Genomic DNA, 23,573 nt, shown 5'->3' with positions numbered 1-23,573 from the left:
TCTCTTGGCCTGGACTTGGACTTCCTCCCTCTTCTTGTTTTTTTTTTTTTTTTTTTCATCTGGATTTGTCATGACTTGGACTTGTCTTTGTGTTATCGGCAATTGCACTTTGACTTGTTACCGTGTTAAGGATGTTTTGACTCGCTTTTTTGTTGACCACCATTCTTACCTGTTACAGACTTTTGTTTTCACCCAGTCTGTTATCTCGGACTTGTCTCTGACTCGTGGGTGTTTTGACTCTGAGAGCTTTTAAGTAGATCAGAAATTGTTGCATAAATGATAGTTTATTTACACTTTTTCATTAACTTTGATCACTTTAAATACTCAAAGCTTATCTTGGATTTGGAATGATCTGTTACATGTTGTAAGGATGCCAGACACCTGCCAGTCGTTCCTTGGGTCATGAGATCATTAGGGGTCAGGGATTAATTCACATTCATGAGAGGTAGAAAATCAATCCCCTGCACATGGTCAGTATGTGTTAGGAAAAAAATGTTGACAGGAGATTTGTTTTCCACTATTTAACCTTCTGCTGTGTGAAGGTTTATGTTACATTTTGCTTTTCAAACTGGTCCTTTAGAAGTTATCTCCAATTCTCCATGTCTCTGTAGTTTCTCAGGAAGACCTGAGTTAAATCGTAACCAAGAAATAGTATTTTTACATTTGTCAATCTTAGCAATCTAGAAAAAAACTATGACAAATCTCAAATTTTAATTTTCCTCAAAAAAAAGGTCAGTCAAGCTGGTCGTGGCTGAGCAAGGTGAGCAGCACAACCCTGAATGTTTTTAATCTTCCATTTCTGCTCAATATGCAAATGAACTCAGTCAGCACAAATGCAGAACGGAACAGAAAGTCATCTGAAGAAGTACTTCATGAACAGCAACGTTTCACACAAACTGTGCAGATATTCTGACTTTAAAATGAGCTGAAGTTGTAGCTGTAACTTCATCAATGTGACATGATCTTCTGAACTTGTGTGTCGAGTTAATTTTGTTTTGTAAAGCCTCAAGGTAATCATCTGAACCTTCCACGAATCAAATAAGATTCGTACACGAAAAGATGAAAAGAACACTAATGCTGTGTTCTCAACCTGGGGGAAGGGAAAAAAAATCTTATCTGTCCTTGTGATGTCACCTTAGGGATGTTAATGTTGACCAATTAAGTCAACACCGTGTACCAAGCTTTCTCAGCTTTTATTGGAGCACAGAGCAAAAAGGGGTGGGACTCAAGGGACAGTTTGTCAAATACAGAGTAAAACTGACATTTCCTATGACAGCCTCATCTGTAGCATGCTAACACACTACACTAAGATGGTGAACATCTTGGGGCTAAACATTAGCATGTTAGCACTGTCACTGTTAGCATTGAGCTCAAAGCACCACTGTATGCTAGCACAGCGTTACATATTGCTAATTGTTTATTGATTGTGAGAAGTTCCGAAGTAATGATTACACTACGTAGACATATGCAACATGTGATGAGAGGTCGTACACATATCCTTGTATTAGGGGGTCACAAGCCAAAAAAGAAGGAATCACTGCAACAAAAGGTGGGACAGGGCTCTTCAGGTTCTTTTGGCCAAAGAGCTTTTACATGTTTATCCATAAATGCTTTAACAACGGCAAATTTCCTCCATTGAATCCAAAAAGAAAACTGTTTGTGTATAAATGAATCCATCTCAATGTGAAAAGGTCAGATTATTTTCCTTGTTGGGAACAAAACCCAGTTAAGAGTTTTATTGCATTAGTGGAAGGTTCATATAATTGATTTGAAGTTTTGTTAATTCTGGTTTTGTTGAAGGAAGCTGCAGTGTAAAGTCCAGTGCTGATAATCACCTATCTGCTCACACATAAATACACAGTATAGTCTTTTTCATTTTTCAGTCATTGAAGGCTTCGAAATTTAAAAGTTTACAGTGACTCTGAGCACGTTGTAGCATGATGTTAACTGTCTCTGTAGCCACTGCTCACTGTGTGAGCCAGACAGGGAGTTTATTATCAGCACTGGACTGCCAGACTGTCAGACTGTAGATGTTTGTGTGTTTGTTGTTTGTTGTCCAGCGGTCCTGTTTCCTCTCTGCTGATGACGAGCGGGACTCAAACTGACAGAGGAGGGAACCAGTAGCAGCTCGTGGTGCTCCAAAACGCCAACCAATCAGCTGTCAGCTTTCTCCAGATCATAATCTGACCAAATACCAGCCAGGGTTTAATGATGTAGCTGTCTGTTTGTCTGTCTGTGTCTGTGACAGCTGTAGCTCAGCCTAGAGGTCTTCACAGGTCCAGACTCTTGGAGACCTTACAGACCTCATTAGACTGATAATAATGTGAACCCGGCCCGACTTGGGCCTCAGGTCAAACCTCAATTAGTAGGAACCTAGTGGACCTGTGAAGACATTTAGCTCAGCCGTCTGTCCCATGTTGATTTATCTCTTAACATTGTGTTGATGTACAATCAGAGTCTGAATGTTTGCTGTAAAACCCCCAAACAACAACAAACCAAATGTTAAACACGTGCACACAGAGGTCGACTGATGACGGATGACTGAAGTGAAGTTTTAATTAGAGGATCAAATATTTATTTACATTAAGCAATCTGTAACTATTAATTAAATGTGTTTGTGCATTTATGCATTTAGTTCCATTTCAAACCAGAAACTGACAACTGACTGCATCAGCGGGAGAAGGAGGATTGACAGGATTTAACCGCAGTCCATAAGATGTCACCACAGTCCACTTGGAGGCAGGATTACAGTAATAATTATTTTCAGTATTAATTTGTCTTAATTAACCTTCTGATTAGTTAACTTTAAAATGTCAAACTGAGCTCAAATGTCCACCTCTTTTTCTCAAAGTCCAAAGTGATTCTTCAGACATTTCAGTTTTTACTGAAGAAATAACTTTTAGTTCTGTGAAGCATTTGTTTCTCGCAGTTTGTAGCTTTCCATCAAACAGGGAATATTTTTATTTTCAAAATTGTAGTTTAATCTGATGCTGAAAACTAGTTTGACATAGTGAATCAGTCGACCTCTAGCTGTAATCTGAGCTGTAACTGATCTTTACCTTCTGCTGTAGCTGTTTCATTACCAGGAATTAAAAACATATTCAACTCTTTTGTGTACTCAGTGTTGATTTTATTCATATCACACCTCTCAGTGTTTTTTTCTGCTGTATGTTTGAAGCTCTGAGTTGATTTTTGCAGGTCTGTAGCCTGGAATAATATAAAAAAACATGTCTAAAAAGATGGATGCGGGTAACTACATTTCAAATTGTAGGAAAAACTGTTGAATGAGGCCTCATCTATGAAAAGAGGTTTAGATCATGGTAGTTTGAGTAGTTGTCATTCATTACTTCCACTTTTGCAAAGTCACTAAGACGCACTGATTGTCTGCATTTTTCATCATTGTTTTTATGGTTCCAGCCAGAGTTAATCTGACAATTATCTGACTGAGATTTTACAGGTCATTCCCCCACGCTGTTGCACGTTTCATAAAAATGAACCACCAGACCAACAGCATAAAAATAATCACGGCAAATAATCAAAGTGACAATGCATATGCATTTAGTATCGTTTTGTAAATCCTTGTTGACTAAGTGATAAAATATAATTTCAGAGTTTGATCTGTTAGTTTGTCTTTCATTTCATATTAATATGATACATTAAAAACTTAATGGGTTGCTGACATGTCCTGTTAAATTTGCTCAACTTACCTGGTTTTGCTGGTTATTGAGCCTGTTTATCCTTCTTATTAGTTCATGTCAGGAGAACTGTTGTAACATTAATGTCAGTAAGCCAATTAACACAAAGTAAAAATGTTTATGACAAGGCTACTTTATGGTCAAGTTTGAAAGAAATTTGACAGCTACTGTAAACATCTGGTGTGAAGCATGAGACACGTGTGATAGTCTGGTAGGTCTGGGACAGTGATGAATGCTGCAGACATTGTGGACCAAGGTGAGCCATCAGGTAGAAGAATTTTCAATTCAGCAGACAAATAATATTAGAGCTTTTACTTGTAACAGAGTGTTTCTACACTGCAGCATTGTCATTTTTATTTAAGTAACAGATGTCCATGCTTCTGCCACCACTGACATTGATACAGAAATGGATAAGAGTTTGGATTTCCTACATTTTTCTTATTGTCAAAAACTACCACAATGTCACTTGCTCTATTGTTACAGTTCTTTTTGAAGAGGTGCTGGCTGAGGCCCGTTTGTCACAAAATGCTGAGCCCTGTGTCAGGTGGATTTGTCTGAATTAAATCACAGCTTGTCACCTCTGTCCTGTGGGGAAATTCAGTCCATAGGTTGGTATTTTTGGTCTGTATGTATCTATGAAGACAAATGTCTGCGCCATCCCTGGAATCATGAATAGAGGGTCATCACTCAAGATTAGGTTACACATGTATCTATATGTGTTAATACAATAACCTCTTCTCACCTGGACCCGTTTTAAAGGTTACATTGTTCCTTGCATGACTAACCCCCTGTTCATTTCAATATGTGGAATAATTACAGAGGGACAGAAGAGTGACAAGCGGGTGAATCCCAAAATACAGTGTGAAAGTTGTGTTGCATGCTTTGTCGTGCAGTAGGGGACTACACTGAACCCGTCTATATAAAAAACACAACATGCTTTTGTTTTTGTGAGCCCACAAAACATATCACCGCTGTCACAGAAATGAAGCATGTCAGTGGAGGGTGACACCATCAAGGTCAATACTTTCCAGCCTTTACAGGATGTTAACAGCTAGATACAATGAACGCCCAACCAATATTTACTCTATGTATTATAATATAAACATTTGAATCTTATCACAAAGCACACACTAACACACAAAAGAGATTTAATCCCATTCAAAGGTTTTTTTGTTTTCAATTTGAACAGAAGAGAGAAGGGTACAAAAATATCCATCTTGAAGGTGATGACAGAACAGACAATAACAACTTTCCCGGTAATCCCTCATAAACCTGTAAACATCCTGTTAGAAAGAATAGAAATATTAGTTTTGTAGTCACCTCTGGAAAACAATATACAGGTGTAAAGGATGGGTGAATGTTCCAGGTTGAACCTTTGATGTTGTTGTTCAAGTCTGTGCAGCGATCTTGCAGAGCTTTTAAGAAATTTGGACGACTGATCCGTGCTCTTCACAAAAATCACTTGTTATCTCTGGTATTCTTGGTCAGAATTTGAGCTCATTCTTTTTCAGATACACACATATTTTAAAATAATAACACCTTGACATAAATGCAAGCATTAAAATGTGTAATACTTTTATTTAAGTATCATGTTTTATTTGTGGATGATCTAAACTTTGACACATGGGACAGTTTTTTTCTATTAGCACCAGTTTTTTCATCATTATTCCACATGGTTATATTTATCCTATAAAATATCTCAACATGTACTGGATGGTTTTGCACAATATTTTCTACAGACATTCATGATTCCCAGATCCTACTGACTTTAGTGATCTACTGACTTCTCCTCTCTTGCTCCACCATGTGGTGAACAATTGTGTTCTTTAGTGAAATCACTCAACAACTACTGAAGGAACTGCCATGAAAAATGCTACACACATTAGCCATGTTTCCATCCCAAACCTGGAACCTTTAGTCTCAGTGATTAAATTTCAAGGAGCTAAAAGGTTTATTAATCCAATGCTGTATGAGTTTCTAAAACTTTATTTTGAAAAAATAAAGTTTTACTAACTAATTTACTGTATTTTGTCTTATATTGTATCCACATGGTGTGTTGTCTTAAGGAAAGTCTTTGTATGTTTTGTACTTGTACTCAGGGCCCCTAACAGGTTAATCCGACCATGTGTTCAGTGGTGACAGTGGGTGCACCGCATTGTGTGGATGACAGGCATAGCACCAGAAAGGTTATTGAATATAGCAACATGACATCTGCTGTGGAGCAACAGTACCAGAAAGAACAGTCACGTCTTTTGTCTTTGCTGCAGACGTGCACAAAAGTCTCTACATATTAACATTTAGAGGAACAGGGATTCATCTCTGTGTAAACTGAAACGTACAAACGTGACCACAAGTACACAATCTAGACTGGGATGAATATTGTATAATATTTTCCTCTTATTTATCTCAGATGACACAGTCTAAGATTTGAAAGATTTGAATGACCATAGTTTCATACTGGGATCCATTTTAATTGTTAATAGATCATCCTTTCCAACCGAGGCGATAATCTCATCAGTCAGTGAAGAGTTGTTGTGGTATCAAGAGGAGCTTTCCTCTTAATCCCAGTGACTGACCAATAATTTCTGACTGAGAGGTGGCAGGTGTCACAAATCCAGCTATTACAGCAGATGGAGAAAGAGAAGACATCTCACTATGTCGCTACATCAAGGTACCACAAATGCTAACCTGACAGGATAACTGCTGCTGACTACAGTCTGCTCTTGACACCAATATGAGACTCTGCATGTGGAAACATTTGAGATTTATCTGGATCAAATTGGTTGCAACAAATAACAAACATTAATATTCAGAAGTTGTAATTTTGTGATGAACAGGAATTTCTGATCATTTTATCAAAACCAGATTTTTCAGTTAGCAGAATGTGACTGTGCTTTAGTTGTGTGTCAGTGAAGTGGCAAATAAATCAAATTGTTAGTCATGTAGCCCAGTAATTAACAACACTGCCTCAAGGGGCTTCATATTCTCCATCCTTAAAAACCTGATTCAGATGACAAAAACACGAGCCAAAAAAGCCTGCAAAAATAGAAGAAACCTCAGGAAGAGCAACAGAGGAGGGATCCAGAATCAACAGACATCTAATACATATTATTTATACAGAATAGACCAACATAGTAAAATTACAGTATGGAAACTCAGGATGGCAAAACTATTGATTGTAGACATATATGAAGGGTTGGCTTTGTATTTTGAAGAAAAAGTTGGAGATCTGAAAATGAATGTTGGGTTCATAAGAGCTGCTGCAAAGCGACTGGAGCTTAAGTGGGGTGACTCATCGTCTCAATAGAGCATCTTTGGTGCACAAGTCTGACATATAAAAGCAAACCTGCTAAATGCCATGCTGATTTTTCTTACTCTTGTGTAGGTGCTGATACTGTGTCATTCTCTGTTTATCACTGGACTATTTTTTCCCCCCTTTTTTACAAATTAAACAGCATCCTGACTGTGTCTTTATCAAGGGTTCAACCATGTCTGAGTAAGTTCTGTCACTACAGTTTAAAAACTTATTTTTCCAAAATGTTTATTGTCCTATGAAGCATTTTTATGCAGAATAATAGCCTAACAGTGTCTTGTTTGCTTTTGTGTCTCTGATTTCTCTGGTTCCACAATTTCCACACGTGGTTCGTCACAGTGATGTAAGTAACAGCCTGCATGTGTTACCACACTATTTAACCTAAATAACTGGGGAAAAAAACAATTAGATCTGGATGTTTAATGTGGCTTAAATTCCTTGTCTTTATTCCTTTCTCCTCAGTACACACCAGCACCCATGGCCCCCAAGGCTGATGCAAAGGTAGTCATTTGAACTGACAGTGTGTTTATGAATAGTCCCGTTGTGCTAACCTCTCAAGCAGTTATGTGTTTGCATTTTGAATGACTGGATCTTTTCACTGAGCTTAACAGCTTCACTGGAAGAAAACAATGTTACAGTGAAAATGGGTCATATAAACTAGAGTGAAAGGCACTAAATCTAATTGATGCTGTCTCATAAATCACAATTTCTTTTTTTTTTTTTTTTTTACTTTTACTTTTTACAAAGATCAGTGTGACAAATACAAAGAAACAATTATACAAACAATTACAGGTAAAATATACAACATTTATCTTTTTTAAAAAAATGCATAGATTTCATAATCCCCATCAGTCATCTGCAGAGACACTGCCCTCTGCCTGTATTTCCTCTCTTCATTTTTCTGTGCTGAGGATGTCTTACTATCCTAAAACATCCTGGGAATGACTCAACAATCAGCTGTCATTCTGGTGTGTTTACAAGTGGACAGATCATATTGATTCTACCTTTAAACTTCTCAAGCATGCACTGAGCAACTCTCTTGCTCCATGAATTGTAATATTAGCTTCAATTTGCTGAGCTGTTTTGTTTAGTATCAAATGCACAAATCTATTTATGCAGGGTAAGGAGACATGTTTATGCCTCTGCATCAGCATTATGCTTTCAGGTAGACCGTCCAAATGTCTGTACGTCCATCCCATTCTTGTGAACTTGATATCTTAAGATCGCCTCAACAGAATTTCCACTTGGACTCAAAAATATGATATCTCTGGAACACCTGAATGAAATTTCCTCAAACTTGGCACAAACGTCCAGTTGTACTAAAGTATGAAATTATTAGAATTTGGATGTTAAAGTTCAGCTCTGTATTTGTCCTCCTTTATTTTACAAAGTGAAAATTTAAAATTTCATCATTATAGTTAATATGCTATATTTTGTATTATTGTATTTTGTATTATTTTCAGCCCAAATGCAAGATTTCAGCCTCCCGCAAGCTCTCACTGAAGGTAAACACTTCATGTAAAATCCATGTGTTACCTTACAGATATTCAAATCTATTAATAGGAAAATTAAGCACTGCTTGTACACCAAAGTTTCACAAATTTCTCTCCATGTTAACTTTGACTCCAGATCCTCTTGCTGGCTCGTGCAATGGAAGAGCTGGAGGCAGAGAAGGCGGCAAGAGAGGAAGAGAAGGTTCGCTACCTGGGAGAGAAGCTTCCACCGCTGCAGCTCACTGGTTTAAACGTGGAGGGCCTGCAGGTGAGAGTCACAGAAAACTCTCAGAGGGGGTCAAGTATAGCCCTAAGACTAACCACAGAGGAATCAACAAAAAACTCTAAAGCATTCACTCTAAAGACCTCAGAGTTTGTTTGTTTGTTGTTGTGCTAGTTATAGTGAGTAGTGCATTAGCCCATTTACAAGAAGCAGGAAGAGATTTTATTAAGATAATTTTATTTTTGATGTTATATTTTGTTGTTATTGTGTGGAATCACTATTGCCTTTGGCCACAGGGGATTTCAAAATCAATGCAATATGGAAGATCCTTGTTGTAGCTTTACATATAGTATGGATATTTGTGTTTGCTGTTGTTTTGTAGAAACTATGTAAGCAGATCCAGGAAAAGATTGATGTGGTGGATGAGGAGCGGTACGACTGTGAGGCCAAAGTCATCAAGAACAACAGAGATGTACGTCACGCACCATGACACATCAGATTTAAGTAAAAATTAAATGTAAGTACATAAAGAAAATGAGACTTTTATTAACGAAAGGTCAACAGCTAAACCTTTCACTATCTCTAGATCCATGAACTGAATCTAAAGGTGCAGGACCTCGGAGGGAAGTTCAAGAAGCCAGCTCTGAGGAAGGTGAGAGTGTCGGCAGATGAGATGTTGAAAGCTCTCTTTGGGTCCAAAACCAAGGGCTCCATGGACCTGAGGGCAAACCTCAAGTCTGTAAAGAAAGAGGAACTCAAACAAGAGAAGGTACGGTTAGGGCTAGCAGATGTACAGGTGTCTGAAATCTTTTTAAAAAACTGTGAAAATCTCATGTTTTTTATATGTATGTGTGTTTTAGGAGATGACTATGGAGGTGGGTGACTGGCGTAAGAATGTGGAGGCCATGTCTGGTATGGAGGGCAGGAAGAAGATGTTTGATGCATGATGTTAGGGAGTAAGAACTCAGATGAAATTGGAATAGTAAGTAAAAATGAATAACATAAAAGCTGTGATTTTAAAAAAAAATGAAAAAGAAAAGATGAAAGTCAAAGACTCATGCTTGATAAAGTGCAGTAGTGAAATATAAAGAGTGCACTGATGGCTGTAAATTTGCCTCACAGCAGTATTTCCTGCACTAAAATTAGCCTTTGTCATTGTTTGTCTTTCCTGCATGAAGACGCAGCAGCTATTTTAACACAAGTCTAATAATACACATGACTTTCAAGTCACTGTTGTCTTTATTCTGTTCTCAAGTAGACCATTTGTAAAATATCATTGTGATTACAAAGTATATTACTACCTGATTATGCTGTTAGGTAAAAGACTACAATAAATTTGTACATATTGCCTCTCCTTTTGTTTCAGTTACACACATTCACAATAGATTTCTATGTAATTTAAATACAGTAATTAAATGCAGCCTCTACTCTAATATTCCAGCACACACTGTACAAAAACATACAAGAATTTTGTGGAATCATCTAATCTTTTCTCATTTACTTAACATTACTATAAGTTTTATTTATTCAAGTTAATTCAGCTTAAAAATTCTAGTACTTGAAATTCTAACTTGAGTTCTTGACTTGAAATGATGAGATGAACGAATGTACTGTGCAGAGATCAGTCATCTCATTGAATTTAGTTTCTGAAGAAACACGGTCAGCATATTAGCAGACTTCCCAGCATGCATTGTTCGAGAGTTAAAACTCTCCTGAGACCTTTATTTGCTGTTCCAAGAAAACTTGCTGTGTGCCCCTAATAATTTTACCTTTTCAAATTCAGCCAACTTAAAAAAAAAAACATTAAGGCAGCCCATACACTAACTTTTTAAAGCAAAAAAGGTTATTTTTACAGTAAACTCCAGCATATGACATTTCTCCTATTTTGGGGATTTAAACTACATGGACTAAAATATTGCAAAGAATCCTTCAGATGCAGTATTGAATATAATTTGTAATAGAAACAACAGACTTGACATTGTCCTATATATAACTGTTTTAATGTACAGTGTCTCTGCTAAGCTATGCCACTGACTTATAGTGACAAAGCACCAGAGATATTTTCTGTCAGAGCCAGGATATACTTAGCCTTATCCTCTTGACTGGAATGAATTCCTCTCCAGTAATAAACAGTAAACATCATCACACACTTGAGTGGCTGTCCTTGGACTGACATCAGAGAGTGTTGGTAAGATGAAAGTTGAGTGATGGAGGGTGACGGGACGGAGTCTGCAGCCTCCGAGGAATTTATGAGTGCCCATGAGCATCTGTGCAAATACAGTATGTGCCTGTGCGAATGTCAGTGTACAGTCAAACTGTTATTCTTGGTGTGTGGAGCATTTACATCACCATCATGAAAGCTTAAAATAGTCATCATGCACCTCTTCACACTTGTGTTTCTCCTGAATTGTCTTACTGAGATAAGAGCGTTGTTGGCTAAAAATCCTCTGAGATCATCTGAAGTCTGGATTCACACATCAGAGGAGATGCAGCTTCTTCTTCTAGTCGTAGGACTACCATAACCACACCTCCTTCATTTGCAAAATAATAACTGAAACTAAAAAGAGCGGGGCATTAGGAAATGAAAGTCTCCAGAAATTAAGTGGAATTATAAAAAAAAAAAAAAAAGTACCCTGAAATAAAGAGTGGTCCAAGAAAAAATGTCCTTATTGTCCTATTTGTTTATTTAATCAACTATATTGACTCATATCTATTTACTTTTGCATATGTTTTATTGTCACATTTATTATCCCTGTCAGGCCTAAGCCTAGTGCAATTGCTTCCGTGTGTGCGTGTGAGTGCATGCATGCATGAGTATGCATTTTTTTGATACTACTGGACTGATCAGCCTAATTTTTTTCTGCACATTCATGACTGTATGCTGAAAGACCTCTGTGAGACTCAGGATTCTTGAAAAACCTTTAAAGGTGTTTTTTTACTTTATGTTTTCATAGGCAGAGGCATTATGTTATCAGGTCATCCCATTCTCGTGAACACAATAACGCAAGAACACCTTCTGGGGAACACCTTTGAGGGAATTTGCCCAACTCCTTTCATTATTATCTATCTTTTTGTTGTCAGCAGATATATGAGTTATTTGACACCTCTGATCCCCTCTGTAAGCAAAGATTGGAAAACACACTGAAGAGAGTATGTTACAAAGCTTAAACATTGCCACGAAGACACTTGGGAGATAAAAAGTCATTATTATGAGAAAAATAGTCAGGATTATGAAATTTAAAAAAATCATTATGAGGAAAAAATCAATTATGAGATTTTAAAAAGTCACAACTATGAGATCAAAAAAGTAACTCATTTTTGGAAATATTTAGTAATAGAGAATTTGTGCTTTCACTACCCTTCAGGTGAAATGAAAATTAATTCAGTTAAGATCCATTAATCAGGAACCCAAACCCAGGGAGATTGTCCTGTGAACCAGTAATGTGTGTATATGGTGTATGCTAAAGGTGTGTAAGGGATTAGAAGGATTGTGAAGTAAAGTGCCTCCCACATGTCAAAATCTGTTAAATACTACGCCTTTATCCAACAATGTTAAAAGAACAACATCTGCATGAACTTTAAGATAATACCCGGTGACAGAATTCTTTAACCTTTATATCCATGAGCCTGACTTTGTTCCAGGTCATGGACCTGCTGACTTCAGCAACAACTAACTGTGAACACTGCAGTTAAAAGCTACAAAACACTGTGAAACTCAGTGGTTAAAATATGAGCCGTAGTTTTCACAGGGCTATGCTCTGTTTTGGTCTCATTTTTGTATTATGTGTCTGCATTACAATGCTGTCAAAATTATCCAAATAGCTTTAGATGTTTCAAACATCCCACAGATGCCAAGAACAGTCATGCTCAATATTTTTTAAATGCCATTATCTCGAGATCACCAATTATTTCATTATGTCAGTAAACAAAAGGATGTTTCCTCCTATTCATCAGTCAAGGTCTAAGAAATTTCATTGCCCTCCCTGACAGTTCTGTCCAGTGCTTTTGAAGGCTGAAATCAGGTTTGATCAAATAACCCAGACTGTTATTTCCAAGTTCTGCATAATTATCCTGTGATCTTGAGAAATCGACTTTTTGTTTTGTCAAGATAAATTAACCCATTATCTAAAAAAAAATACTTCTGTTGTCTCAAGATAACACACACACAAGAGCTCCAGTTTGAAGCATTTATTTGCATAATGTTTGGAGCTCCAGTCTCGCCCTCAGATTGCTTGTAGTACAAACTGAGTCACCAACCAGTATCCATGATTCATCAACCACACGACATAACAAAACAGGTCAAACCTGACAGAATTCACTGTTCATATTCACACCAATCATTTTTTTTTTATAATTTTTTGGGGCTTTTAGCCTTTATTGGACAGGACAGCTTGTACATAGTCAGGAAATGGGGGAGACAGAGGGGGTAAATACATGCTGCAAAGGGGTAAGCCTCTGAGTATGTATATATGTATTTATTTTGTTTTATATATTTTTTTATCCTATTCCACTCTGAATATAATTAATCATCTGTATTGTGTTTTGAGTGTACCATGAAGGAACTACAACTCTAATTTTGTTGTACAACCCTGTGTTGTATAATGATAATAAATACGCTTGATTCCTTGATTATTTTCACTATTAAGGGTAAATCTATAATATAAAGTTTAATGCATGACCTGTTTTGTTATGTCACATGGTTAATGCATGATGAATTATGGCTACTTAAGATGATTGATGAAGTACACATAATGCAATGAAAATAAAGACAATAGAAATTTATTCCTCAGATTTGTCAAGGCAGTGTAAAATGGAAAAAAAAAAACTGTCCCTGAGAGAAGAGACCGCACAATAAGGCAGAAGTTAAGTCCCAGCACAAAGAGAGGGATGAGGTATATCTAAAAAACAACAAAGTAAGAGATAGAGGAGTAAAAGGTGACAGGAGAAAACATCTAACATTGTGGCCAAACCAGAAACCTCAATTCAAAACTGTCTAATCCTTTAGTTAAAGGGAAAAAGGACAAGAAAGACATCACACAACTGTTGGCAGTGTTACAAACCAAAACCACCAGCCAAGCCCAGCATCAGAACATTGTGTTTTTATCGCCCACTATGACAAGTGAAATGGTTCAGTTCATCCATTTGAAAAGACTACCAAAGGCACAAGTTTGCTAAAGGCGGAATGTGAACAATCAGAAAATGCTGCCATTAGTCTTGTCTTAAATAACAAAACAACAGTATGATAAACACACGAGATCACTTTTTCACACGCTACAGCTCCTGTCTGTATTCACCGTGAGAACAGCAGTTCCCACTGTTAGAACGGGAAACTTCACAGACTGAGGCAAAACATCCTAAAACACAGATTCATCAAAACAATTATTCTTTTGAAAAGCCATTAAATTCAGCAGGTAGATCAATAAAAAATAACATGGACACAAATTACAGTAAAACCGGTTATTGACTGAAATGACCCTTAATGCTATATTTACACAGACATTTTCAATAGTAGTAAGTGAGTAGAGGTCCCTCTACTTAACGTTCAGTTATTATCTTTGGTAAGCGGCAGTGTAGGGAGATGAGACATAAATGGGTAACATATTCAAAATGATCACAATAATGCACAGTTTTCTGACATTTGATATACATGTGTCTGTGATGCTCTGAGTAATGCAGACATACCTGTATAAATCCAAGTCACTTTTTTTTTAACTAACTGTCCTCTGATAAAACGAAATGCTACAGTCAAGAAAGTCACTTAAATATACAATTATTATTCCAGTTTAAAGGGATGGTTTGGATTATTTAAAGTGGGGTTGCATGAGGTACATATCCATGGTCGGTGCATTAACTACAGCAGACAGTGGTTGATATGCCCCTAGTTTGTAAAAGAAGAGCAATAACATGGAAGCCGTGGTAGACCGTCAATTCCAGTATTATGCAAGACAAAATGACTGATTTTGCCAATGGAGTCTGGTTGCTTTGGGAAGAGAGCCATGTTTGGCTTCCTGATAGAAAACTCTGACTGACACCAAGGTAAAACAGTGAAAATATTCTAAATACAGCGTACACTAAAACTGATATTGATTTTTTTAGGTCGACCTTGTTTAAGTGATTAAAGTACCTTTTGTCGGTGGCCCCATCCACAGCACTACATTGCTTAGTTTCTTCCTGATGCTTCTCCAAAGTGGGCTGTGTTGACCACCATCTACAGCAGGTAACACACTGACTATCAATAAATACCTCATACAACCACACTTTAAGTAATCCAAACAATCCCTTTAAGGCTTTTCCTGATTTCTCTGTAAAAACTGCCCTATATGGCCCCAGTACCTGAATAACAGTCAGAAGGCACAATTAATATTAATGAGGATAAAGAGGGGAGAGCACTAAACTGAGGTACACTTGTCTGAAATGTAATTGTCCATTTCTAAAACTTACATTAAACTCAAATTAAAATAAAAATCCTACAAACATCGATATAATAAATATAAAATTTTCCATAATTTACAACATGACAAACAAGGCGGTGTTTACCATATAAACAATCTGCAGACAAATAAATGTTTACACCAAAAAACAAAAGACTTTTTTTCCCCATTTAAGACTCACGTGCAAGACTTTAGGACACTTGTGTGTGTAGACATCCTTGGAGTGTGATTTTGTCTTTGGATCAGGTCAGTTCCTTGCTTTTGGTAGTACAGCTCCCCATCATGCACTGCAGTATCTTCATATGTAGTATTACACAGTGGCACTCGTCGACCAGTACCCTCTTAGTAGTCAACAGTACATCCAGTGAAATTAAGTCTGAGCATATCAGTAGTATCGCCTTAGCAACGTCCTTCGCTGCTGCCACTTCACAGAGCTTATGTGACTGAGGACTGTGTCCAATCCTATGTCAGCATCCTGTGTCAGCCTCTCTGTCGGTCAGCAGCAGGTGTTACCATTGTGAAGCAGGAATCAAGCTCCGGCCTTAAAGTGCTCTGGTTGCCATGGCTGTTTCCATGGCGACCGTGGTCGTGGCGCAGCGGCAAGTGACGAGGTCACCTGTGGCTGGGCGAAATCCGCCGGTTCCACATGCCACGTTTGGAGTGATAGTGGTGGAAGAAGTTCCTCAAGTAGATCCTCTCCACTTCCAGACCTCCCTGGAGGATCCTGGAGCAGACAACAGAGTTTGCTCACTCACATTTTGTGACCATATATTTTTTATAAACCACTTATTAAGCAACTATAAAGTGTAATAAACATCAGTTGCAACTTTATAATGACCATACAAATAAAGTTTATAGATGCACTACACGGAATTCACTAACCGTTTACAAAGTTTGATAAAGATCAGTTGCAAGATATGTACAGCAGCTGGCTCAGTGGAAACGAGGTGTGGACACGACACTGACATATCTTCATCTTCACAACTTCAGTTGATATGGTGAAGTTGTCAGCAAACAGTTGCTCATTTACATATCAAGCAATTACAGAGGAACATTATCATTCAACTCGAGTCGTGTTTCTGTAACTGCAGTATTCACTCTCTTTAAGTGCTGTTTTTCGGTCTCTATCAAATCCTCAAGGAAATTTCTGGAAAGAAGTTCCTAGATACTAAATGCTCCACTACTGCATGTTCACCAGATGGTTGTGTCGGTCCAGCTTTGGTGTTGAGCAGGTTGTGTGCAGTGGGCTTATTAGAGCATTTTTGTTAAAAATAGCTGCCTGATTCAGCTAAAAATGACACTATGCAATTGTTGAGAGCGAACAAAAACTGTTACAGTTGCAGGCCAGAAAGTTAAACGCTGAGCCATAAAGCTCCATAAAGTCAAGTTTTAAAAAAGTGTTGATTATAACATCATGCATTGCATCTGTTCTTCATTTCACTCTCTCATATAGGGGCTTGAGCAGCAGCTATTCTTCGTTATTCCTGAATGAACTTGGAAAAATAGTGTGCAGCAACATGTGTTGCCAGAGGGCAACTGGGGGCTGTAATCACTAGTCTTACAGTTGCACCATATTTCACAGCTTAATTTGACTTATTTTTCAGCTTTGATATGTTTGGAAGTGCAATATAAAAATAGAGGAGTTTGTAAATGTTGCCTTGTTTTTTTCATGAGGTGAAAAGTTGACTTTGGGATCCACTGCGTCAGGGAAAAACAACAAGTACACTCTTGCACTATTACTGAATTGTCAATCTCCTATGTTCAATGCCTTCCAGCTTTTATTTTTTAAATATCTCTACTCCTTTATTTCCATCTGTTACAGCCAGTGTTCAGGCAGTCTTCCTAGAATTAATTTAAACAACTCTAGAAAGCAGCATGCATGAACTTGTTACACTCAGAACATGCAAATTGAGAAACTATATTATCACAGGAATCTTATCTAACATCAGTCCCCATACAAGACTCTCATTGAACATGTATCCATCACTGTTGGTGCAGACATTTGTATAATGAAATGTATAATTCATTGTTATAGTAGAAGCAAAAACAGCAATTTCACAGTAGAGTTCAAAATAAAATCCAGTGAAAACAAACATGAAATAGACTAAAAAAACTATGAGTAACGAACTTAAGTGACTTTTAGAGAGAAACACACCTGTCGAGGAGCTCCCAGTCCTCTCCTCCCCAGCGGTCTGTGAACTCCTTCGTGTTCATTCCTCCAACTGCATCCAGATCTGACTTATAGATCCCCAGCAGACCAAACCCATTGACCTCCCAGTAACCTGCAAAACAGATGGTCACGTTTACGTTAAAATCTATTCAGAGCTCTTCTGCAAATGCAAATGCAAAAAAATCAGCATTTTGGTTTACAGACCTTTCCAATGTCTATTTTTTTTATTGACCTACACCTTCCACGTGTTACAACATGGCATGGCTGTATACCACACTTCACTTAAACAGGTGTAGCCAGCAGAGATTATTTCTGTTTTTGCCTGTAGGCATCAAGCTATTTGTCCAACATGTCAACACAAGATTAACAGTTGAAGACATGAACTTGGAGACTTCTGTGTAAATTCCCCTCCAACTCTGAAGTCACACATTTGCTCGCCTCAGACTGAATCCAGTAATTAACAGGGAAGCAGCATAAGAGCAGGGCTTTAGGGCTTCTTAAAATGGCTCAATAGTGACACCAAGAAAAAAGGAGTGGAGCCATTATGCGGAAGTAATGCGAGAATATGTAAAGTTAAACTGAAAGAAAAACTTCAAAAAACTTGGCAAACGTGGCAAAATTTAGGGCAATGTAGAGCGCCATCTACTTTATGTCATACAACCCCACTTCAAATAATGCAAGCTATCTCTTTAAAGAGCTAGATAGTTCTGAGTAAATTAAAACACTGTTCTCGGTAAGACATGGTGACTTTTCTTCTTCTGATCTTCCCAATCATTTGAAACCTACTGCTATGTGAACACTCGACTAAAAGACTTCTGATAATGATGACTCGGGTGGTAAAGTTTTACTGCAATAATATTTGGACTACAAGAATTCAGTAAGGGGGTATCTGTGTCTACCTTTGGCCTCAAATGGTGTGGCTCCACAGTCCAGTCTCAGGACTATTGGAGCAAATGCCATGTATCCCTCCACACAGTGCTTCCTGATGGTGTCGATGATGGAGGGAGGGAAGCGGATGTGGAGATCACAAAGGAACACGATGCTGTGGTTATCCTGATAGAATAAAAGATATTATTACTGCCTATTCACACATCTATCATCTTTAATCAATCAATTGTTTACTCCTGAGTGACTCACATTTATAAGGTTGATACCTGCTTGCAGACCAGCAGAGCGCTCGAAGTTTCCGCTCAGCTTCACATACTCGTACCTGATCGATTCAACAGGCATGGTTATCGTAAGTGTATAATTAGCTTCACACGTTTGGATTCGGTGTAAAAGTGAAACACAAACCTGGGGAGTGAGGATTTCTGCAGAGCCTTCCTCACGTCCATGTCAGTGCTGTTGTAATCAGTGATGATGAGATTGAAGTTGGCATCTCGAGTTTCTCTGAACAGTTGTTCCATGTCAGCGATCAGCTGCAGCACCCAGCGAGCCTGGTTCTTCACTGAGAGAGATGTACACACAAATGATCAGTTAATCATGTAGTGCATAAAAAGACAAAAGGTATAAAATGAGGCTTATGTACTTAAAATAGCTGCAGCCACAGTCAGTTCACCTCAGTTCACCTTTTATATTATACTAGAATTGACTTCAGCAGTGGTGCAATCAAATGGTAGACACTGCAGGGTGCCAACCAGTAGGCATTCCTTTTTAACATTTTACTTGTAAGCTCTCATCCCAGAGATCCTCATTCCTGCACATTTCAGAGGCTGGAAGCTTTGGATCACTGCCATAAAGAGTTTTTCAAAAGCTCCACTGAGACTGAGTGTTTATACAACTTCAAATCTGACACTGATGGCTAAATAAAAGCACAAAAACACCTAACAGAGACCTTTCTTTCTTCGATTAAGTGAATATTGGCAAGGATTCTCATGCAGATAGTTTGTATTATTTAATGTGATGTTTTATGAGATGCTGTATTACCTACAGTGGATTCTGGTTGACTCGGCCCCAGTTTGGGGAAGCAGAGGGAACCACCAGCATGGAAACTAAGCAACGAACTGGCGTGGACTGGGTCAGCAAAATGTATTTTAGCAACTTAAAAAAGGTCCACCTAAAGAAATCAATATTACTTTAAGCGTAAGCTATTTTTAGAATATTCTCACCGCTTTATTTTGCTAACAGACATTTTTTTCCTGACAGGAAGCCACTGGCGCTACCTTGATTGGTTAGTTAGTTTGTGTTATTGTGTGACTTTAGTGATTGCAAACAGTTAATCTTATGTCCTTTAAAAATGGTTCTCACGTGGTTGTGTTCTAAAATTGTTATTAATTATATCATGTTAAATTTCATGTGTCATCTGAGTGCTTTAATGATGAATGTTCTTGTGAATAGTAAAAGTCGAAACAGAAGCCAACACACAAAAAAGTACAGCAATGGACAAGGAAAAACTGGGCATGGTCAAGGTGAACCTACCCGGTACTATGAAGTGGACCATAGCGACCGGATTCCAGCGGAAGCCCACCGGGTTACACAGCACCAGCTGAGGTTGTGTCCGTTGGAAACTGAGGTCCTTGCCGCGTTGCCTGCTGTGGCGAATCAGAGCGTAGATGTAGTGCGACAGGCGCAGCAGCTGGCCGTTCACATCTTTCAGCTCAAGCTCCAGGAGATAACGGCTGCCCTGGACCCCGTCCACGCGCTTCACCACGTTAACCACACGCACCAAGGTGAACTGTCTAAAAGTACAGAGAGATAAAAAGAAACGTGAAATGTGCTGCTGTGTATGCAATTACTGCAAATGATTGTACTTGATATTTAATTATATTAGGAGTGTGGTTGATTCCAAGGTATGATATTCCTATTCAAAGAAAATAAAAACAAAAAAAATGATTGATGTTGTTTGTTTAGTCTCATCACTTGTAGTAGCATTGAAAAAACAAAAATCCCATCCCATCCAGCCCATCCATTATTTTTGTAAATCACCTAATCAATTAATTGATTTATCATTGCTGCTCTAAATATATGTGCAACCTGATAGAAGAGTTGCAGGTAGATATAGCTTGACTTTAAGAAGTAATTTTAACAGGAACCTATGGGGAGAATCAAGTTCTTATTCTGTCTCTCTCCTCTGTTCTCTGTCTATGTCATGGGTGTATTAAGAGCTACAGGTCTGTCCGGTCTAGTCAGGTCTGTTTGACCAAAAGCGTGGCTGAGATACACACACACACACACACACACACACACACAGGATGAAGCACACACTATAGCTGCATTCACACAAACTTCGCCACCCTCCCACAGGATTGTGCAGAGGTATGCAGAGGTGTGGCTCTGTTTATTTGTGCTTTAGAATGCAGGCATCATAAAACAATCAGGTAAAAAAAAACATTTCATTTCTCTGATTCACTGTTTTTTCTTGCCAACACTGATACCTGTCTTCACTCTAGTCACCTGTCTTCACCTGTCTTCACTCAACCATCACTGCCTTCTTGCTCATTGAGTCAAGGAGAAGGGGCCAACTTTGAATGGTGTGTTTGCAAAAAATAACTGACAAATCCTGGAAATTATCCCTTTAAGATCTCCTATAATAGAAAAATGTATTTCATGATTCAGGTAAGAAGCATATACAAATACAGTACTTACCCAGGGTGCTTTTTGTTGAGTTGGTCCATGAAGGCCGTGACGATGGGCAGAGCATCACTGGAGTGCAGCAGCAGGTTGCCTGAGATGTTGCATCGCAGTTCGATCCAATCTATTCTTTGTGCCTGAAGGTCCATGTGGTTGACCTGGAAGGTCTGGCTCCAGTTGACCTCAGCGTCAAACACCGGCGCAGGGGTGAGGTCCTCGTCGTCCGGAACTTCAAACTCTTCTCCTGGTCCCCATAGGGAGTCTCTCTCACCCTCCCTGGCGTCTCTCCTGTCCAAATCCCTGTTGTGAACCTCGTCCTCCTCCCCTGCTCGGTCCTCCTCTTGTTTCACATCTGATCGCTTTTGAATTCTTCCTCTAGCGAGCATCTTCGCCCTGTGGATGCTATTTTCCAAATCCTGCTGCAAAGGCATATTTAACTCTATCTCCTTATCCCTGAGGTGTTTTCTCGTATCTGTGTCCCTCTGATTTAGCCTCACTAAAGGGCGGTCTCTCTTTGGAGTGACAAGATGTTTTTCTATGGTTTCAAACCTTCGCTGCTTGGCCACTGTGGGCTTTTGAGGCAGAGGAGGGTCCCTCTCTAAATGCTGGAGCTTTGTGTCTTTTGACTTCTGGATATGATGCTGTTTAGAATTAAGCTGCTCTGAGGGGACAACTGATCGATCCTTCACTTTAAGCTGCTCTTTGTCCCTTGGTAAAGCTGGATTTATCTGTCCTGGTCTCACAACTGTCTCTACTGATTTGAGCTTTTGTCTTTTTGCTTGTCTCAACTTTCCTTTTGGTTTTATCTGTTCTGCTTTTTTCACTCTGCCCTGTATGTTTAACTCTGTCCGGTTCTGCTGCAGGTGCAGGTGATGTTTTGAAGCTTGTGTTGTTGCTAACTGCAGAGGCTCGACTCGTTTCTGTGACTCTGACTGAGGCTGTGAATGAGGCCTCTTCTCAAACGCATCTATGTGCAGCTTTGTGTCAGACGTGTTCTTAAGCGTGTTGTTAGTTTCTTGTGTGACTATGGAGAAGAGCTTGCGCCTGCGTTTCTGAGCATAATCATCATAATCATCGCCATAGTCTGGAAAAAGTGCGTTATTTATCTTCTGGTCCAGCCTGCCTTCCTTTTCTCTTTGATAGGCTTCATTGTGAAACTCGTCCTCCTTATCTCGTACTGGATTCCTCCTCTGGAAACCAAAATCTAGGATTCACCAGGAGAAGAGACAGAAAAAGAGAGTGTAACAGACTGACAATACAGGTAATTTAATTAGTTTTAATGAAAATGGAACCACAAAATACCTCTGACTTTGTTTCCATATTCCTGCCCCTCAGGACGGTCTAGTCTCATGTATCTGGAGAAACCAAACCTGAAGATAAGAGGAAAAAACACAAAATTATACAAAGATTTAGCAGAAGTTTGTTGTTTAATGTTATATTAAGATTAGGTGATCTCAAAACAGACTATTTTCTTCTTCTGCTGTGTAAAACATTCTCAGTAGATTGAAGGATCCAGCACCCTCTGTTGGCCATGGTGTAAACCTACTTCTAATTCTGTTCTGTCCTACTGTGTGTATCAACTGTGAGGTCTCACATCTTCATGTAGTAGGGGTTCTCAGGGTAGAAGCAGCTGTTCTCTGACTCCATGTGTGTGAGTCGGGTGTAGTCATTTGGGTACACATAGGACATGTGAACCTAGGGAGATGAGATGAAATGACGTGCTGTTAAAGCTGTTAGAGCTTACTGACGAGATCAGCAGATCTTGCATAATGAAGATTATCTAAACAAACAGGTGAGTGCAGAGTTGAGATAAGAACAGAACATTCTGCATGTAGGCTTTTGGATGTATATCAGATTTCATAATTTATGTGAAGTAAGAATAATATTTAAATTTGCCTTAATTTAAAGAATATATTAATATTTCCTTTCTCGGTATAAACACGGGCTCATTTCATTTGATTTCAAGGAGAACAACTGTACAGATGCAGCCAGTCCTCTTGCGGATGTTCTGGTTTTCTTATGTAGGTCATATAGATGCATCAGTATTAAACTGAGAGCTTTAATTTAAAAAAAACAAAAAAACATCAGCCTACCAGCACATCTAAAGCTAACTGACTAACACGTTATGTCTTGTTTGATTAATCTTACAAAAAACAAAATGTAAAAAAATGACATGTTGTGGTCATGTGCAAGACTATTTCTTGGCCGAGCAGAGATATCCTTGGGTCTTGCTGTCACAATTGGGTTGCCAAGCAACCAGCAGAGACTCCAGGAAGCCACAGCAAAATGGCTAATAATGAGCCTGCTGAATAGCATCGGTGGTAGTATCATCTGAGAGAAATGAAGAGCTTTGCTACTAGATGTTTTTTTTTATAATGGGTGCAGCATGACCCTCTTCAAATCAGCCCTCAGAAGACATTGTGTACGTGTGCTGGCATGATTTATATTTCTCATATAGAAAACAGTGCTTGGCTTAAGAGGAACAAATTTAAAAAGAAAATAAGGAAGGGCCACGAAAGATGGAAAAAAGCTTTCTGTATCACTGTGGGGCAACATAAACAAAAGAAATTGCTTCCTGGGTAGTTTCCAGTTATGTTTATCATAGTTTGTTAAGTCAAACACTGTATTTAGGACCCTTTTATGTGGCGAGTAAAGTGATCTGGAGCTTGACCAGTAGC

The 23,573-nt window shown here is 38.5% G+C and overlaps 2 protein-coding genes across 3 annotated transcripts in view; one reads left to right on the top strand and one right to left on the bottom strand.

Annotated features, from left to right (window-relative positions):
- Positions 1-7,332: 7,332 nt before the first annotated feature.
- Positions 7,333-10,072, top strand: tnni1c (troponin I, skeletal, slow c). Its single transcript, XM_084733790.1, is given in 8 exon segments — positions 7,333-7,351; positions 7,471-7,509; positions 8,472-8,513; positions 8,638-8,769; positions 9,107-9,196; positions 9,311-9,493; positions 9,585-9,661; positions 9,663-10,072. Coding segments are annotated over 7 exon segments (570 nt in total). The 5' UTR covers positions 7,333-7,351; positions 7,471-7,485; the 3' UTR covers positions 9,685-10,072.
- Positions 10,073-14,930: 4,858 nt separating this feature from the next.
- The window catches only part of b4galnt3b (beta-1,4-N-acetyl-galactosaminyl transferase 3b), a 28,300-nt gene continuing 19,657 nt past the window's right edge, over positions 14,931-23,573 (bottom strand). Inside the window, exons 12-21 of one of the 2 annotated variants that reach the window (XM_084734242.1) lie at positions 22,490-22,590; positions 22,198-22,265; positions 21,567-22,099; positions 20,911-21,524; positions 19,744-20,003; positions 18,619-18,772; positions 18,463-18,535; positions 18,225-18,378; positions 17,311-17,437; positions 14,931-15,879 (exon numbers count right to left, since the gene is read on the bottom strand). In XM_084734242.1, coding sequence (XP_084590368.1) covers positions 15,768-15,879; positions 17,311-17,437; positions 18,225-18,378; positions 18,463-18,535; positions 18,619-18,772; positions 19,744-20,003; positions 20,911-21,524; positions 21,567-22,099; positions 22,198-22,265; positions 22,490-22,590 — 2,196 coding nt within the window. In that variant the 3' untranslated portion in view covers positions 14,931-15,767. Of the gene's footprint in view, positions 15,880-17,310; positions 17,438-18,224; positions 18,379-18,462; positions 18,536-18,618; positions 18,773-19,743; positions 20,004-20,910; positions 22,100-22,197; positions 22,266-22,489; positions 22,591-23,573 lie in introns of both variants that reach the window. The other variant, XM_084734241.1, reaches the window with a different exon arrangement.

Source organism: Lutjanus erythropterus, chromosome 13 (assembly GCF_056507025.1).
Source record: "Lutjanus erythropterus isolate fLutEry1 chromosome 13, fLutEry1.hap2, whole genome shotgun sequence".
Classification (NCBI taxonomy): Eukaryota; Metazoa; Chordata; class Actinopteri; order Lutjaniformes; family Lutjanidae; genus Lutjanus; species Lutjanus erythropterus.
The sequence above is the reverse complement of the archived record's forward strand: the minus strand, read 5'-3'. Positions and strand labels throughout refer to the sequence as shown.